At 41.1% G+C, this 19,076-nt stretch overlaps 1 protein-coding gene across 7 annotated transcripts in view; it reads right to left on the reverse strand.

The window, feature by feature from the left end:
• ATAD2B (ATPase family AAA domain containing 2B) overlaps nucleotides 1–19,076 on the reverse strand; it is a 52,990-nt gene that overhangs the window by 20,514 nt on the left and 13,400 nt on the right. For all 7 annotated transcript variants that reach the window (XM_032959444.2, XM_076068958.1, XM_032959448.2 and 4 more), the window contains 15 exons: nucleotides 18,536–18,649; nucleotides 17,767–17,878; nucleotides 15,627–15,742; nucleotides 14,860–15,034; nucleotides 14,135–14,223; nucleotides 12,666–12,825; nucleotides 11,743–11,833; nucleotides 11,288–11,617; nucleotides 10,768–10,909; nucleotides 10,163–10,349; nucleotides 9,505–9,690; nucleotides 8,888–9,023; nucleotides 7,176–7,372; nucleotides 4,384–4,543; nucleotides 2,317–2,439 (listed from right to left, as the gene is read on the reverse strand). In XM_032959444.2, the coding sequence (XP_032815335.2) occupies nucleotides 2,317–2,439; nucleotides 4,384–4,543; nucleotides 7,176–7,372; nucleotides 8,888–9,023; nucleotides 9,505–9,690; nucleotides 10,163–10,349; nucleotides 10,768–10,909; nucleotides 11,288–11,617; nucleotides 11,743–11,833; nucleotides 12,666–12,825; nucleotides 14,135–14,223; nucleotides 14,860–15,034; nucleotides 15,627–15,742; nucleotides 17,767–17,878; nucleotides 18,536–18,649 (2,318 nt within the window). The remainder of the gene's footprint in view (nucleotides 1–2,316; nucleotides 2,440–4,383; nucleotides 4,544–7,175; nucleotides 7,373–8,887; nucleotides 9,024–9,504; nucleotides 9,691–10,162; nucleotides 10,350–10,767; nucleotides 10,910–11,287; nucleotides 11,618–11,742; nucleotides 11,834–12,665; nucleotides 12,826–14,134; nucleotides 14,224–14,859; nucleotides 15,035–15,626; nucleotides 15,743–17,766; nucleotides 17,879–18,535; nucleotides 18,650–19,076) is intronic.

Genomic DNA, 19,076 nt, shown 5'->3' on the forward strand with positions numbered 1-19,076 from the left:
TTGTTGCCTTGGCCGTGTGTTTTGGGTCATTTTCTTAGCTCTTTCGGTAAAGTCACGTTGAAGGAAAACAATAAAATAATAAAATATATATAAAACAATAAAAATTCTCAAGACGTTTCGACCATAACACAATTATTGTTTTATATATATGTTTTATATATATTTTATAATTTTATTGTTTCCCTTCAACGTGACTTTACCGAAAGAGCTAAGAATATGAATTACTGCAGTCACGAAAGCTTTAAATCAAAATTTTGGGTCATTGTCATGCTGGAATAACCATCCACGACCCATTTTCAATGCCCTGGCTGAGGGAAGGAGGTTCTCACCCAAGATTTGACGGTACATGGCCCCGTCCATCGCCCCTTTGATGCGGTGAAGTTGTCCTGTCCCCTTAGCAGAAAAACACCCCCAAAGCATAATGTTTCCACCTCCATGTTTGACGGTGGGGATGGTGTTCTTGGGGTCATAGGCAGCATTCCTCCTCCTCCAAACACGGCGAGTTGAGTTTATGCCAAAGAGCTCCATTTTGGTCTCATCTGACCACAACACTTTCACCCAGTTGTCCTCTGAATCATTCAGATGTTCATTGGCAAACTTCAGACGGGCATGTATATGTGCTTTCTTGAGCAGAGGGACCTTGCGGGCACTGCAGGATTTCCGTCCTTCACGGCGTAGTGTGTTACCAATTGTTTTCTTGGTGACTATGGTCCCAGCTGCCTTGAGATCATTGACAAGATCCTGCCGTGTAGTTCTGGGCTGATTCCTCACCGTTCTCATGATCATTGCAACTCCACGAGGTGAGATCTTGCATGGAGCCCCAGGCCGAGGGAGATTGACAGTTCTTTTGTGTTTCTTCCATTTGCGAATAATCGCACCAACTGTTGTCACCTTCTCACCAAGCTGCTTGGCAATGGTCTTGTAGCCCATTCCAGCCTTGTGGAGGTCTACAATCTCCCTGACATCTTTGGAGAGCTCTTTGGTCTTGGCCATGGTGGAGAGATGGAATCTGATTGATTGATTGCTTCTGTGGACAGGTGCCTTTTATACAGGTAACAAGCTTAGATTAGGAGCACTCCCTTTAAGAGTGTGCTCCTAATCTCAGCTCGTTATCTGTATAAGACACCTGGGAGCCAGAAATCTCTGATTGAGAGGGGGTCAAATACTTATTTCCCTCATTAAAATGCAATTCAATTCATAACATTTTTGACAAGTGTTTTTCTGGATTTTTTGGTTGTTATTCTGTCTCTCACTGTTCAAATAAACCTACCATTAAATTATAGACTGATCATTTCTCTGTCAGTAGGCAAACGTACAAAATCAGCAGATCAAATACTTTATTCCCTCACTGTACTAATTGTGCAAGTAAAAAAACTCCATCCTACTCACAAAAAAATTACTACCAAGTATGTTTATAAAGTTCCCTGCACAGCCGACAAGAGACTGTACAGCCAGGTGCTGTTAGCAAGCACTTCATTTAGGTAAAGTACACAAAAATGTGCTCATACAAAAAATACATGTACCCTTAATTATTTGAAAAGACAAAAAAAATACCTACACATGTAGTATATTAATGCAAGTCTATTGGTATATTTAGTCGAATGATTCACATTATTTAATGTTACACAAATTTTATTTTTAAGTGTTAATACAATCACGACAAGAAAATACTGTTTGTACGTCCAAAACCAGGAATAGATTTATGAATTATAAATGCATATTACACAAGTGGGCATCACATATTTTGAAAAATTCCACAAGCTTTTTGCTTTAAATTTTGATGACGGTGTGTAAAATGCACATCATGCCAAATTCATAAAATGTGACCGGAAATTGGATAAATGGATCACCAACCAAGTACTTCTTTTTAGCCAACTCACTCATCCACACACTGCGGCCTCAGTTATTTGACAGGTCCTCTGTACATTTACACAGATCCTGAGGAGTTAACAAAAAGGTGGTCCTGTCCAAGAATAACTTGGATGAGGACGTCTTCAGCAAGAACAATCCAAAGAGCCAAAAAATTGAGCGAAAACATAAGCTGAAAACAAATTACTTGCCGACTAAAAATGACAATCAAACTGTTCACAAAATCCTCAGACAAGGTGATACTTGAGGATGTGTTTTTATAATTGTGGGATACACAACAGCAACCGTTCACCACAATGACATCACACGACGTTTTGTTTTGTCTAATTCAGTGAACTTTGAAGCAATGTGGAATGTTGAACACTCGCTGGTAGGAGGCCATGGGACAGATCCAGGTTATTATTGAGTTGACATACACGTGCAACCGGCCGCTCGCACACAGTTTACCTCGCTTCGTCCGTGACTCGTGTATTTCCTCGCAGAGTTTCTCAAATTCGGGGTCCAACTCTGAGGCCATGATGGCGTAGGTGGTGTCCTTAATAGCACACGCTCGGTGCCTGATCATGCGATCTGCAGCAAGCCGAGGCATCGGGGACAATATCGTCACAAGAGCATCAACTCATCCATCAGAGAAAATATCGGCATCACGTTATTATTATATGAAATTGTAATGCAAGTAGCCCCTGTGCAATATATGAATGTCAGTTTTTTTTATGGAACACACCACTTTTGAAAGAAAAGAGCATGTGCACGCATACACCCACACACACATCAAACAGAGTACACATGTGCCAGAGTTTTAAAGTAGGAATACAGGAATTTCATGAAAGTAATATTTAGCAGAGGTTTATGTTATATAAGGAATATAATCGGAACAATATTTTTAATGCAGCTCTGCGTTAAACTGTGTCTGTTGTGTTGTACCATGCCGACAGCATACGGGTCTTGCCGTGTTAATTACTATAGCAACCTGAATGTGAATGCTCGATTATGTTGCGGTAGCATTCAAATTAAGGTGTGAATGAATGATCATTAATAATTTTCTATCGAGTGTTGGATGAATTATTGCCCATGCTTAATGACACTGTATACAAGTCATTAGCTTTAACGCAGAGCAAAAAAGCAACTGCAGCTCGTATAACATTCTCAAAATGGAGCCCGCAAATTCTATTAAAGCTTCATTTTAAAACCTCGCAATGTGGAACAAATCGAGTAAGTGTGGGCAATATGCTGCATCGTAAAAAATACTTGGTCGACACGTTTTAACGTCAAGTGTAACAAAAGGAGTGAACAAAAATATGCATTTCACGATACGATTTTGTACAACCACAAGTGATCACTTTGGGAGAGCCTGCAAGCAAATTTGTTTTAAATTGAAACGTGGGGACGCAACACTTTCCACAATGAACAGTAACACGACAGCGTGAGCCACCCAACCGTCTTCACCACCGCCATTCACATAAGCACGCACAATACGCCAATAACACGACCGCTGCCTTGAAATTGATCGCGACGAAGGGGACCACACGTCCTCCTCATTGGCCCCATGCTGCTTTCTCTGGTATGTGTGGCTTATTTGTATGTTATTCATTTATGAAGCTCTCAGAACATATAGAAATATAATAATATATTTAAAATGTATATTGTCAGCGAATTTTAAGTATGCAGTGTTGTATCGATTTACACCTATTTTTTACTCATGATACGTGCATTTGAATCAATTGCGTAAGAACCGTTTTAAATTTGTGTTCTAATTGTTCACGACCCCAAATCATGTTAAGTTTGTTGTCCTTCATCTGCACCTCGGATTAGCACGGTTGGCTATGTCGTTCAACATACATACATGAATCCTACAGCCACTAGAGGTGCTACAACGTTGCGACATGGCCTATCGGAATCACATTCACTACTTGTTGCAGAAGCTTGCGGTTCGAGCCCGGCGGCCCCCCTGGTTATTACCGCGGGTGTAGATATCATACAAATATGCACCATCAGCGTAACAGTGGAAGTTAAACGATCCCCTGACATCATTCTAAATAAGTAGGGCATTGTGTGCAAGTCTAAGGGTCCAAATTGCCAAATTTGAAACATTACCATCATATCACTCGATTGGGATTACACAAAACAATCATTGCCCCTACTGGCACATGAATTGTCATTTGTAAGCCAGGTGCCGAGTCACCTTGTGCCCACAGGGACAGCTGTCGGCAGAAGTGCTCTTTCAAATGTTTGAGATGAGATATGATGTAATGCACTCTTGAAAAACCACGGCATAAAGGGTGCTAAAGTAAGTTTTAAACCCAAACGCGACGCCGAGTAATGCCAATGAATTAGAAACTCATAAATTACATGAATCATATACATGGTGCTGACCCAAACCATTCTCTTGTGCACCGTGCCAGCATTGGTAGCGGCTTGTTAACAGCGCTTCCCAGCAATATAAATCACTATACCTAGGATATTTGTCTTTATGTGTACATGTGCACACTGTGCAGACACGGGCAGACGTCTCACCGCTGGGGTCCTTGTCAGGGTTATAATCGAGGGCATTACTGCAGATGAGGGTGATGTCATCAAGGAACTGACGCGTTGTCTCGTACTTGTGCTGATCAATCTTCATCCGCACTGTCGACAGATCCATGGGCTGCCTCACCACATCCAGGTAGTCGGACACCTGAAAAGTGAAACATCACCTTGTGTTAAAAAAATGTCTCGAGATGACTTGACATAACAATTTCTGAAGTCCCTTCAGTTGACTCTTTATCTTTACTTGGTAGAGCACCTCCTCGCATGTTTTTGACATGGCAATCAAATCAATTTTGTTTTCTTCCTCAGAATGTTGCAATTTGTTCAAATAATGAACAAAACATATGCAAACATTCTTTGGGTCTATAGGTAAAGTCACGTAGATAGGTTCAAAGAAAATAAAAACTTTTAAAAAACTACGACGTTTCGATCGCAACACAAGCGTTCGTCATTAGGCAAATATTTTTCTGGTGCAGTCATTGGTGACCATGAACTCCCTGTACTATTTAATCACGGGTGTCTGTCTGTCTGGATCTGAACCCACAATATCAGTTGTTCCAGCTAGGTTCTCTAACTTAGCATCAGCCACCTTCATATGCAGCACCTTATCGTGCACGCTGCTCCAGAAATGTTCATCGCATAGTAAACAAAATAATTGTATTCTTTCAAAGAGCTGCAATTTACTTTTCTTTTTTTCATAAAAAAATGTGGAGAGTCATTGGTGAGGATGAAACCATCAACTAGCTATCATGAGAACATTGACATTTATATTTGGACATCTTGTGGTGAGCAGCATAACACACATGGTTTAAAATAAAAAAAAAATGGCCCCAGTAGATGGCATCGCAAAAGTATTTCTGAGGTTACTTCAAAAAGCGAATTCATCCACATGCATTTTAATGCTCTGCAAAAACTAATTTGTTGGATGGTAATTACTTTTTTTGTAGTCAATGGTGACTTGAAATCCTGCTTTGATCCAGAGTGGGGGACATAAGTATTTAGGTGGATGCATGTGGGGAGGAAGTGGTTTTGGAAATGGGAAGCAAGAATAAAGTAAGGTCAGCGACCCACTGCAGGGACAGACGAAGGTGCAAATTGCATATCATAGGACCTACACTCGTATGACGCACGAAGGGTGAGTAAACAGGGTTCAGCGCAGATAAAGATGCCCTACTGCTGTCAATACCGTTTTTGTTACTTTGTGCTAAGCTTACCGGGCGAGTGCTTGTTAAGCCAAACAACTCCCGACAATCACATTAAGCTCCTTCCTTCCTCAACCTGAGCACATTCAAAGGAGCTTCCCACCACCAGATTCGTTATCCCTCCGTGTCTTGATGTCACGAATGTGTTACAGACCCAGCCAATTGGCACACACTTAAATTCAACGAAATCCAGATATATCCCCCTATGTTGACACCTGTGCATTTCTCACCCAGAAAATAATGCACAAAAGGCACATGCTGTTGAAATAAGTATATGATTATTTGTGCACTGGAGACAACCCAAAACAAAATGCCTGTTAATGTGTAGGCATGTAACTAGATTGTGTACCCTAGGGTATCCAACATGATTATGAAACTTTATTGATTTAAAAAAAATTCTTAATTATCATGGCCAAGCACGTCTCCAAGGTACGCATTGACGTCACTCCGATACATTCCATACATCAATGCAGTAACGTCACTACAGAACATCGTGTTAGCGTGCCTGATGGTAATTTGAAAGTCTATTTACTCATTCTCAAAGCTTCGAAGCCACGCCAGACAGCCTGTGTGCGTAGAGCTACAAGCACTGCTCGTTTCTTGGGTTGTGCGTTTCTTTAATTGTGTGCCAACTCGGCCATGTCGATTAGAAGTAGAATTTGCATGCAGGAAGACACTCAAGAATCCAGAAACAATCTGATTATGTAAGAGCTAGGGGATGTGTTTTGCTGCTTCTATATATAAGCTGCTTTAAATTCCATGTTGGAGTTGTTGCCGTTTACATGGGTCTATTTATTTTCTTTGTTTTATGAAAATAGTTATTTTAGGTAATAGGGTAACATGGTCTTCTAACTCTCAACTTCCGCGTAAATTTGTTATTCCACCTTACACATTACTCAGTCCAAAGTTATATTTGAAATGATAGGCAACTAGTGGACAGGTTGTCGTAGGTTATCTAATCCTGAATTACTTTTATTATTTCAACTAAACGAATTGGTCACACTGCATGACACATCTCACGCGAATTACGTCTTGTATGCTATCGTAATTTAACTGGAAGATTATCATCTTTTTTGGTATTATGGGAAAAAAAAACTACATGTATTTGAATTTTTATTTTCACGTCACAAATCGAGTTGAGGAGCTTTAATTTTAAATAAGCTGAATATATAATGTGGACCAAGAAGTTAAGGATACATATATATATAAAATCTGGCAGATTATGTAAGTATTTTCCAGGCAATAAGAATGTGGAATTTCCACCACTATCTCAGGGCAGCAAACAGTTTGGAACTCATTTAAATATTTGAAATAATTATCTCTGTGATAACGACTAAAGGCCCACAAACATGACAGGGGATATCACTAAAAAGTCCAAGAAGACAGGATCGCAAACCCCTCCCCCCTTTTCCTGCACTGCCATCTTCTGGCCACCTCTGTGACGAGCAAATTTAAGAGGTTCAAAAGTACCCTTTATCCACCGACCTTTGCTTCCGAAACGCTGCATTAACAGACATGCTGTACTTAGGCCACCCACGCATGGCTAAGCTTCTTACAAGTGCCACGTCCACTACGCACCTCCTCTATGTCCACGGGCTTGGTGAACATGCGGAAGCGGTTGTCGGTGGCCAGGCGGTTGGTGACGTCACGCAGGAAAAGACGCAGCTCCCTCAAGGTGTCCTGCTCCTGCTCTTCCAGGCGCTGCAACTCCTCGGCTGACAGCTTGCGTGGCTCGGGGCAAGGCGCCAGCGGTAGCACCTCGAGGGCCTGCAGCACTGCGCCACACGCACCCACCAGCCGGGAATCATAATCAGAATCTTTATTCATCCTGGAGAAATCAGATGAGCTGTGAAGCTCTTTTTCAAAGATATCCAGTTGGGCGGGTTAGAAAAGTTACAACATAGGTGGCCGGGTGCTTCAAGAAAGGGTCGACGCGGCTGATATCCTGTGTTCGAATATGGTATACAGCCTCCGTGATTAAATGGGGTGCAGAAAATTTATGAAATGTCTGCACAAAATAAAACCCACAACATTCAATTTTGTTTCTCATTTAATTTGGCAAAATTCCGTCTCCGGGAATCGAAAATATCATTTTGACACCAAATTCGACGAGCATCTAAAGCAAGTTGTGAAGTGTGTGAAAAAGGTCACTTAAAGCAATCTTAAAGTCGTTGATTAACACAGGCTGATGCAAGCTCTGACGAGATGCAGATAAGGCAATTGAATATAAAAAGGCTTTTTTTTACAGTGGAACATAGACTAAGAAACACATAGCTCATATCTTGTACGTACACAAGTGCGATAATTGTGGTGAGCTCTCCTCACGTGAATATAAAGCTTCACTGAGAACTTTACAATTGCGGATGAATGTGCCTCCATAGCGCTTGATTCGTGTCCCTGCATTGATGTTGTATTAACGTGTCATTTCACAATTAATTCAATAAAGTACTCTAATTATAGTGGTCGAGTGTGACTTGAAAGGTTTTTATTTAGAAAATAAAAAACAATGTTTTTTGAAGAATTGTATTTCTTTAATGAGAAACGAGACTAAGTAAAATTCATTTATTTCTACCGAGAACACTCCTGCCCTCCAAGCGGGGGAAAGTGTCACTGCCCATGTCACAAAATCTCATCAGGTTTACTGCACATTTATGTGTACAAAAAAATCTATTTAAACGTAATTGCTTTGGTTCTGACAGCAAAACAAATCCCATATGTGCGAATGCTATCAGCAGTTCAGCAGCGCTGCTGTTCACAAGAAATACAATATATCAATTAAAATCAAGTTTTCTTGTGATAATGCTTTGCCAGTGGTGCATAAAAGCACAAATAACAAACATTTAACACGCACACTGTGTATATGCAATAATTCAAGCAATTAAGAAGTTTGGCTCATCTATAATACGTAATGTCCCGTATATCGAACTGTTGTTGACAAATGTAGAGTTTTATAAAATTAAGTAGATCTTAAGCCTCTTTTTACGAGCATGAAATTACACACGTTAAAAATTATTTCACAATCTATACAAAAAAACATGTGAATGTTAAATTACGGGCTCGATGCTCAATCAAATAACAGTACAAACACGAGAAAAAAACTTGAGAAACATTACAAACAAGACTTCAAATGAGAGAAAAAAATAACCCATTCTCAAATAAATTGCAATTCCACAATGTTAACACCTTTTAAAACATCACTGATGTAAGGGGAGATGAGGTGGGGGGGCAATCAACACATGCCTACATCTTATCAAGATCACCATTTTACAAACGACCCCAGCACTCCTCACCTGACATCTTGTTGGTGGGGGGCGCCCTGACAGCCTGGTTTAGCAACAGGTCCTGGAAGAAGGTACGACGCTCCTTCCCCCCGGGTCGCTGTAGCATCACCACCTCCCCGTACCGAGGCCGGAACAACTGCTGCACCTGCAAGGGCAGAGATTAGAAGAGGTCAGACCGAGAGACACCTGGCGTTGCGATCGTTAGGGTGAGTGTGAAGGATAAGCCAGAACACAGTGTTACTCACTCTAAGGGCCTCGAAAATTCTGCCCCAATGGTGATAATTTAAAAAATTACCAATCTTATCTATTCACATGCAAATCAATCCCGACACTTTACACCCACTTGATGCTTGGTAATCAAACAACTGAACTGTGGAGAGGGTGTAAGATCTGACGTTTGAAAATGACTCGAAACTATATGAATGGAATAACTCAAAGGAAAAAATATTAAGGATTAGAGAAACATGAATCAGCAAAGTCACACCCGTTAAATAAATTGCATGCAATTGTTAGGAACATTCAATGCATTCCATGTTTTGCCTACGAATCGATACAAACCTACCCCAGGACCTTAACGATGACAATAATGTGGATAAGGGCCAGGTGGCTTTGGACTGAAGGCTGACCTCGGCCGGCATGGCGTCGTGCCGAGTCTCGGCCGTAGCGAGCAGCAGCACGGGCATAAAGGGTGGCACGTCGTAGAGCAGCGACTTGAAGGTGGCGCGCACGGCTTCCGGGACGGTCTCCCACCATTCGTCAATGTGAGGCGTGAAGATCACGCTGGGAGCTGTGCGTCGTGCCTCGCGGAACACCTGCAAAGTGACAATGGCTGAATGAGCACGGTAATGTGTATACCTTACAAGCGGCTCGTTGTCATGTGTCTTAAGAGTGGTTATTTGACAAAAGGCACAATATAATTGTGTTAACAGGTTTTGGTTTATTCAAATGATGAGGGTTTCAACCATTCTCCATTTTACGAACCTTATGCGCAAATTTGCATAATGCCGTGTGAGCACGCTTAAAAAAGCTAGGGTGGCTGAAATTGACAGTGAAACATGACAACAGGAAAAATAAAACAGTGCTTAATGTAACAGGTGAAACAATCCTGTGTTCCACCCCACGATGGCTCCAACCGCATTCTACTTTTAACCATATGGGTCAATCATAAAAAAGCACAGACATGGGTGACACACACCACTCGATCAAACGTGCAGTCTACCAATTCAACATTCATTCTCGCCATGACTTAACTCACCGCTCAATCGCACGACCACAAATTGTTACCTGAGCACAAGACTCTTCGGGCGTTCTGGCGCTCACACCGTAGAGCAGCGGCAGGTCCAGCTTGTGAACCGGCAACTTCTCGAGGCTGTGAATTAGTGCAGGCGCGATGTGCGAACTCTGCCCAGAGCCAGGGTCTCCTGCCAGGAGCAGCCGTGGCCTATGGGTGCTGGGCTTGCGTAGCACCGAGCTGTTGCAGAAACCACGCATGTCACATTAGTTTAAAAAAAAAGTATAATATATAGGATGGAAGGTCTGAAAAGTTATCCACAAAGGCATTACTAAAGTACTCCACCGCTAACCAACACACACACATATATTAAAAATATATACACACTATTGTACATATGTATGTATACATTTAATACAGACTTGTGTTGTTTTTTACATACATTTTATTGAAATCGTGGCAAGCCGGACCAGGGCTCATCCATATTATTCTGGCTGAGGTTTTACTGAATGTGAAAACAATTGATTTATATCGTAAACAAACCGTATGTTATAAAAAAAAAGAGTATATAATTATTTTCAAAATTACACCTCTGTGTATTACAGTGATGATTTTAAAATCATGATTGTGTGATCGTTAATTATGTGGAAATACTCACCTACTAAAGTTGAGGAAGGGTCTGTTTGCCATGGACACTAAATCTTGTTTTTCGTTCGGAGGGAGTGGACCATTCTGGAAGATGGAGGGGGCATCCTCCTCATCACTGTATGGGTCATCAAACAGCATCTGGCTCATTAGGCCTGCACACAACAACACACCATGCAATAGAGAATCACACAAGCTGTACATAGAAAAAAAAACAAAGAAGAAATGTGACCGAATCCATTCCACAAGCATTTTAAATTACAGGACAAGAAAATTAAACTTTCACTGTCCGATTCTTCCACTAAAAATCTCTGCAGAACTTTAAGGCACACTAAATTTAAACTTCTGATTATTTTATTGTTAAATTAACTTGAACATCATTCCATATAAAACAATCTGACATAAAAATTCACATTTGATAGACCCTGTGCAAAACAAGCGGACGAGACGAGACGTTAGGTCTCAGATGAAAAAAATGTAATCGCCAAGTGCTCCCATAGAATAGAACGACAGATCATTTAAAACAGATTAACCTTGCTCGGCAGTGCTGCTGCCACTGTTGTTGCAGCACACAACGCGTCCATGCGGGAAAACACGCAGCAGCCGCTCCAGGGAGACCATGAACTGCGTGGCGAGCAGCGGGCGCACCACAGGGCCAAGCGCCGCGCCCGGTGCCACCACCGCCCTTTGTGAGGCCGGCACCACAGTGTCCATGGCACGCTGGAAGTCCGACGTCGCCACCGACACGGAGGAGGGGTCAATAAGCAGGCGCTCGCTGGTCGCGTAGATCTGCGGGTAGCGCCGTCGCAGTGCAGACAGCACGGCCTCTGTGCACAAGGCCTTGACGTCCGCGCCGCAGTAGCCTGCGCAGTCGTAGCAAACACGAGGATATCCTGTGAGTTTTGGAATATTCATCATCATCAACACCATTAACAGTTGCGAATGGTCCATCGTGGTCTGTACATTGAATACCAGCAAGGCCACTCACCTACACACTTTTCGGCCAACTCATCCATAAAGGAGTTGGAGAGGTGGGGAGTCCACTTGCATGTATGGATCTCCAGTATTTGCCTCCGTGCCTAATGGACAAATGGAAACCCATCAGAATGCAGCTCTCGAGGGTGACTCAATGCAAGTACTTTAAATACAAGCTGATGTATAACTGTAATTCGAGGCTTTGGAGCCAAAGGTTTTTACATCAAAACCCTCGAAGCTATTTAAGTGGTCAGACGACAGTACAGGAAATAGATTCATGAAGCCATATGTGTAGAACTTTGAAGCGTTACCACCCGCATATGGACAGGCTTCTCCTGCACAGTGCTTTATTCACAAGGCAAAACAACTTCTCAATGGAAATGGACCAAAATACCATTGCAGGACACAACTGAAAAAGCATTAAGATGCAATGAGACTTTCCAGGACAAATCACATTTTAATGTCTGGATATAAACATAGTCCAAACGTGCGGCTAAACTTATTTCTGCTATAATAAAGTGGTAAAAGCATGCACGTCCCACATCATTATGTATTGAAAAATGTACCCATGATGAAATGACAGATTGTCACGGTTCAGAGATACTTTCATTAAATTTTGTATTATTTTATCTCGTTGGTATTCTTATTTGCTTCGTTTCTTTTATACAGCTTTGTTCGACCCGTTCGTCTCCATTTAACATGAGCATACCAGGCACATCTATAATGTGCATAAAAAGTAAGTGTTTGCAATATGCACAAATCAAGGCATGTAAAAACGAGCTTAAGAATAGGTCTCAATTGATAAAATTATGAATCCTTACATCACTGGCCAAGCAACACCAAGGCTCATGCGTCACAGTCATTTACGTCTGTGAAATTTTGCATGAGGTATAAATGGCATTACAATGATCATTCTGTGCGACTCAGTTTTCATACCTGCACATCAGGAAGGTTAAACATGAACTCTCGGTCAAATCGGCCAGGCCGGCGTAGTGCAGGGTCGATGGAGTCAAGCCGGTTGGTGGCGCCGATCACCACGATCTCACCACGGCTGTCCAGCCCGTCCATGAGGGCGAGCAGCGTCGACACGATGGAACTGCGCAAGGGGTAGCAGCCGCAAAAAAAAACGCATGTTTCAAAATCGGGTTTTAAGGCGGATAATAGGCGACCCGATTTGCCATGCCTAAGCAATGTCATGTCCATCTGTGTACATCCAATAGAGGGCACACTTTGTGTCTTCCCAAAAACCAAGAAACCTGGGAACCAATCTCTGTGAAACCTACTACAAAGCTTACCAATACCAATGCACACATTTACAGTTGAGCAATGACAACAGAAATAACTTTTAAAAGGTATTATTCAAAATAATACCAGTCGCTATCAGTGATTAGCGCAAGGATATTTGAATACAAGTCACGTTCGTGATGGCAGCTTCTACACCTGAAGTGTTTTTTTAATTTGTAGATGTGGTTCTGTGTGCACCTGTTTGTACAGTCAAAATCTCAACCAAATGTAGACTTCATCATGGGATCTCCTTTGCCAGTACCAAAATATGAGAATGTTTAAACCCTTTTTTCTGGCAACAAAAGAAGTGTTAAGATGTTAAAACACCAAACTTTCAGTTGATTTATTTTGGTATAGCCCTGTGAGCCATTTGGCTCTTTAATCGGGTGCAACCACAACAAACAAAAAAAACACACGAACAAGAAAAACATCTTAAAGTGACTATGTGAAACCTTGTACAAGGAATCATGTCTGCATTAACCACAATACTTGTGGTCAGAATGCAAACAAACAAAAAAACTCTGATAATGTATGCATTGTCTTGAAACTGATTGGTCCACACCAGAGACAGCTTTCTTTCGAGCCTAGTCTTAAAACCAGAGGACGCCAAAAGACAATGCAGAGTATGTTTTTTGTTGGCATTCTGACCACAAGTATTGTGGTTAATGCACACATGATTATTTGAAAAAGGATTCAGTTTGGTGTTTTAACATCTTCACACCTGTTTTTGCCAGAAAAAAGGGGAAAACCTATTCTCAAATGTAGATCCCTAAATAGACTGGCTGAGCAGCTTGTTTCTCTCGGGCAAGACTCGCAAGGATACGTGAAGAACAAATGCTCATGTAGCAATATTATCTAGATAGCATTTAAAAAAACAATATACAAACTTGATGTAAGATGCCCCAACTTTAGGAAATAGGGAAGTAAAACTGTACTGATTTCACTCTAACGTGTCTGATCATGACTTGAAATTCTTTGTTCCTAATAAATGACCCTCAAAGAAGTCGGACAGTTCAGGACAGTCTCGGAAAGAAGCTGAAAGACAAGAGGTATTTATTTTTGAGGTGCATGTTCCTTTCATGGTAATACCAATGTTGTAAAAACATAATGCATCTCCTTACCTGTGTATCTGATCTTGTCTGCTTGAGCGAACTGGGGCGAGGCCATCAATTTCATCAAAGAATATAATTGAGGGTCTCATCAAGTATGCCTAAACAAGTGAAAAATATAGAATAGTGTCAATTCCTAAACACATTCATATCAATCTATCTCTGTAGACCTCTGAGTGTTATTTCATCATGTGCGTTGGATTTTCATGCGTTTTTAAAAAACATTCCTCCCAAAGGCAAAAATCTTCAAATTAATTGGCCAAGCATCCCAATGCAAGACCCCTCATTAAAAAGGAGTCTTGAAATTTAGGGAGGCTGCCAAGGCACAAACCCACGCTACATGTGTTGCAAAAAACATTTCCTCAATGCCAATTTGATCAGCTGCGAGTTGGCTGAATCAACATTCAAACGGATTATGCTACTTCAATGGACAATTAAATTCTGACATTATTTTCATTTAAAAAATTCTGCACTACATACATAGACACCGAAAGTACAAATTGGATAGGAGTGGTAGGAAGAACATGGTCCAATTGTTAGATGAAGACTCAACACATTCGTCAATTACATTTCACTATAAGGAACAAAAATATAACAGGAGACATTTCAGGAAATGGCCGTCCTCCGCAGCAGTGTTATCATCTCTCTCGCTTGTCCACCACTAACAATGAAGCATCACAAAAGAAAACAATTATTCGATAGTTGGGGGATGGGAAGGTGAGGGGGTGGATTCGAACCTGGTCAAAGAGAAGTCGCAGTTGTCTCTCGGATTCACCCACCCATTTGCTCAGGCAGTCGGCACCCTTGCGCATGAAGAAGGCCATGCGCCGGTCTCCGCGACTGCACTCATTGGCTAGGGCACGTGCCACCAGCGTTTTGCCTGTTCCCGGTGGTCCGTGGAACAGGCAGCCCCTGGCAACATAAGCAAAGGTGCATGGATGCAACAAAAATATACAAAATTGTACATGCATTTTACATTATTTAGATGCCTTAAATATTTTACATTTCTATAAATCAATTAAATTATGCATATTAAATGGTATACAAGTAGACTTTAAATAAATAATAATTGATAGCTCTTTGTCCATCAACCATTGGATGAAGGCCTCCCAACGTCATGTTGCTCAGAGGTTGTTTGACAATGCGTCGCCACTCTAGTCAGTGCAGGTTGGTGTGTAGGGTTGCTCAGAACCGGTTCATATATCACTCCCCATTGAGGTCAGCTGTGGCTGGGAATCGAATTCAGGTCACCGAGTGTCAGTGTAGGACCTAATAACCAGTCTCACTGCTGCACTCCATTTTAATTGTATACATGTAAATCATTGTTTAATATATTTACAGAGTACACGGTGATAATAATGTTGGTGCAGTGAGTAAAATATATCCACTCTACTGAAAATGAATAGGTCCTGTCTCATATGACCCACCAAGCACATAGATTTTTAGTACGGATAACTGCAAAGTATCCTTCCTGAATTAATAATTACAATAGCAACACTCTTACCTTGGGGGTTGAATGCTGTATTTTTGAAAGATCTCTGGATATAGGAGTGGAAATACAATCATTTCTTTGAGGGCTTGGATGTGTCGACTTAACCCTCCAATGCTATGAAAGCCAATCTGCATACAGCGCATGGACAACACAACCAAAATGTAGAGTAATATAAAAAGTCAACATCAACTGATACTTTAATTCCTATGTTATATACCATGCGGTCTCAGCGATAAAAAAACAAATACCATTGTCCGAATTAATCAATTAGTTATGCTACATACAGAGTTCCATTTTATTTTAACCACTTCTGGGCGATTTAAAGTTTTTAAATGAACAATAACACTGGCATAATTTGGCCTATTTTGAGCATTGTTAGTAACAAATAAAAACCTCTTTATTTTACCAGGTAAGGCCCACTGAGCTATGTACCTCTTTTTCAGAAGCGACCTGGCTATCACGAATGGTAGCTAAACCAAGTGGCTTATAATGTGGAAATTAATAACAGCCAAATAGTATTCGACGAGTGACATTGGTAAATGCAGTAAATGAGTGAATTTGTAAAAAGAACCCTCAACTGTGAGAAATGGCCCATTGACAAGTATTGTGACTACTCGGTTACCTGGCCACCTCCATGGGGTGTCTATGGAAGTATGATTTTATCATTAGTTGGAGACAATTTGGAATATTTTTCTTATAAGTAGGCAATGGTAACATCGAAAGTCACCACATGACCTCTGCTAAAGTTAAATTGCTTCTCCTAGGCTTCTGATCAAAATGTTAAGAGCAATATTTGGCATACCGAATGTAGCCAAAAAACGCTGAATGAATTTGCGTTAAATTTAGGCGTTAATTTTAGAAATGCATCCAACCTTAAAGATTCCCAAGTTGGATACATTTTTTTAAATATTGTGTTAGGTTACGCTCAGAAAGCTTGTCCCATTGTAAAACTTCGGATGACTGTAAAATAATGAAAAGTATCAAATGTCAATTATTCAAACAATTAACTAGTTTCTAACTCTGCAACTCTTATGAGCAGCCTGTGGTCCATTAAATCAAACACTGCTGGGTTGCCTGATGCCATAGGCAAGAGTCACATTTAAGGGTTCCAAGTTATGTTCAGCATATTACGCAAACACAATTACAGTGGTACCTCGGAGATTGAACGCCCCAGAACTCGAACAATTCGGTGATCGAACAAAATTTTCGACCATTTTTTGCCCCGGACATCGAACAAAAATTCGGAGGTCGAACAACTAGAAAAACCTGTTTGGGCCGAGACGCGTAGCCAGAGCGACCGAGACAAAGGCGAATGACCCAATTCACGCGTAGCTCTCGTCCTTTATCACTGTAAAGTTCCTGCCCCCCAATACGACTCCTCTCTTTCAGCCAATGGACCAATAGGTAATTTCCAACTTTAGAAAATTCTACACAAAAGCCCCTTTTCAATGGTGGCAAAATAGGCTGAGTTACACAATTTTGTAGAAAAATATCATCCAGATAAGGCAGTAGCCAGCAGAGCAGGCGATTTTTATAATGATAATGCATTGAGTAATTTCAGAAACATCTTAAAACGGAGGCAGAAACAATCCTCTCTTGATCAGTTTTTAGAAAAAAAGGCCCTCAAGTGAATCAGTTAGTGCTCTAAAAAAGGCAAAGAAAGGAAAGAACCCCAGAAGGGCAGTTACCCAACGTTTTTATGGAGGGGGACTCCCCTTCCAAGCAACATTGACACCTCCTCCTCCCCTCCTCACCACCTTCCACTCAAGCTATCCACTCTCCTTACTACAGGTAAAGTGAAGATCAATGTTCATTAATTCTATTAATTAGAACTGTGTTTCATGTTTTTTGGTATGCTTTTATGTACTGTACTGAATTTTAATATTGTAAACTTTGCGTAAAAATGGCCCATAATAGGAGCACCCTTGGGTGGGGAACCAATGAATGCTATTTCCATTCATTCTTATGGGGAAAATTGATTCGGTGTTCGAACAATTCGGTGTTCGAACACGGTTTTGGAACTAATTAAGTTCGATCTCCGAGGTACCACTGTACTCAGATTTATCATGGAAAGGCAGATGTATTGCGATGCACATTCAAGTGATAAAATACAGGGTAATGAGGCAATGAACAAGTGAGATGCAATACGCACGGAGGAATCCATGCTCATGGGGTCAACATCAGCCAGGCTGGCTCCTACTCGTGTCCTCTCTCGCAGAACACCGCTTGCCAGGTCTTCTGCCTTCAGATTCATCGGTAGACACCTGCACAACACCAACGACCAGGTGTAAATTTTTCTAACAGTTCTTTACGTATGTTGAACTTTTTTCGCACCATATGTACCCAACTGTGTTAATTGGCGATGCGGGGGAAGGACAACAAATTAAACACAATCCAAAACTGGAATGGTTATTTTGACTATTTCATAGATCGTACCGAGGCTGTGTGCCCTCAGGTGCATAACAAACATTTAAAGCATTGTTGGTCCCAAAAAAATGTATTTGTGGTTTTCAGAAGTGTCCAAGTAGTACTTGTGATATCAAAGCGGTGACGAATTATAAATAACAGCCATCACACTGCAATGTTACTACCGTGCTATAGTACATGTTAAAAACGACCTGAAAGTCACTCAAAAGCATTTGATCTCATTGATTAAGCGACAGACTCATATTAAACAGCCTGAGACATGGCCTTAGATACGTATCTGTAAAATAACAAATGTGTTTTTTGGGTTATATTTTCGTTTAAGGTGATACCATGCCTTAGAAAGCTAATGTGATTAAAGATGACCAGAATGCTTTCATACACAGCGAACATTGTTAAAATTAAACCAATTTATCCACATGAGGAGATTGAAAGGGCTCTTCCGATTCTACTCAATCCATTAATATATGAGAAGAATGCAGAAACAGCACGCTCACCTATTTCTGGCACGTGCCATGCTCTTTGACATGCGCTTGTCAAAACGCTCTTCATCAGATGACGATGATGAGGAGCTTGTCGAGTCACTGCTGTTGATTGCATGCCTCTTTCGCCTGAAAACATGCGACAAAAGATTAAACACACGAGCCACGGTCTTTAAAGACAGTTTTACATGATGTTTGTAGTTTGCTGTGCAAAATAAAGCAATAAAAGCAATTGCTTAATTTCATCAAAACCCAGTAAAAACACAACATTCATAAAATAATTACTTTGGCAAACAGTGGACAAAAACAATGCACATATTTGTACATGAGTGTCAAATGCTTGATTTAAAGCTGTCATAATTCAGTCGGATGAAAGTGAATGTGCTAATATTGCCATATTCTCCATCCATCTCCAGTTTGCTACTAAAGGGCAGGTCCATAGCTTACATTTCTTCCATTCAACCTGATGTCACTACCCCATTTCACCTCATACCACACTCCATGATCAGGTCGCTCCAGCAATAGTTGAGGTGGTTACCCCTCGCCTTTCTCCAAT

This window comes from Petromyzon marinus, chromosome 23 (genome assembly GCF_048934315.1).
Source record: "Petromyzon marinus isolate PM22_M1 ecotype Great Lakes invasive population chromosome 23, UKy_Petmar_22M1.pri1.0, whole genome shotgun sequence".
In the NCBI taxonomy this organism is placed as follows: Eukaryota; Metazoa; Chordata; class Hyperoartia; order Petromyzontiformes; family Petromyzontidae; genus Petromyzon; species Petromyzon marinus.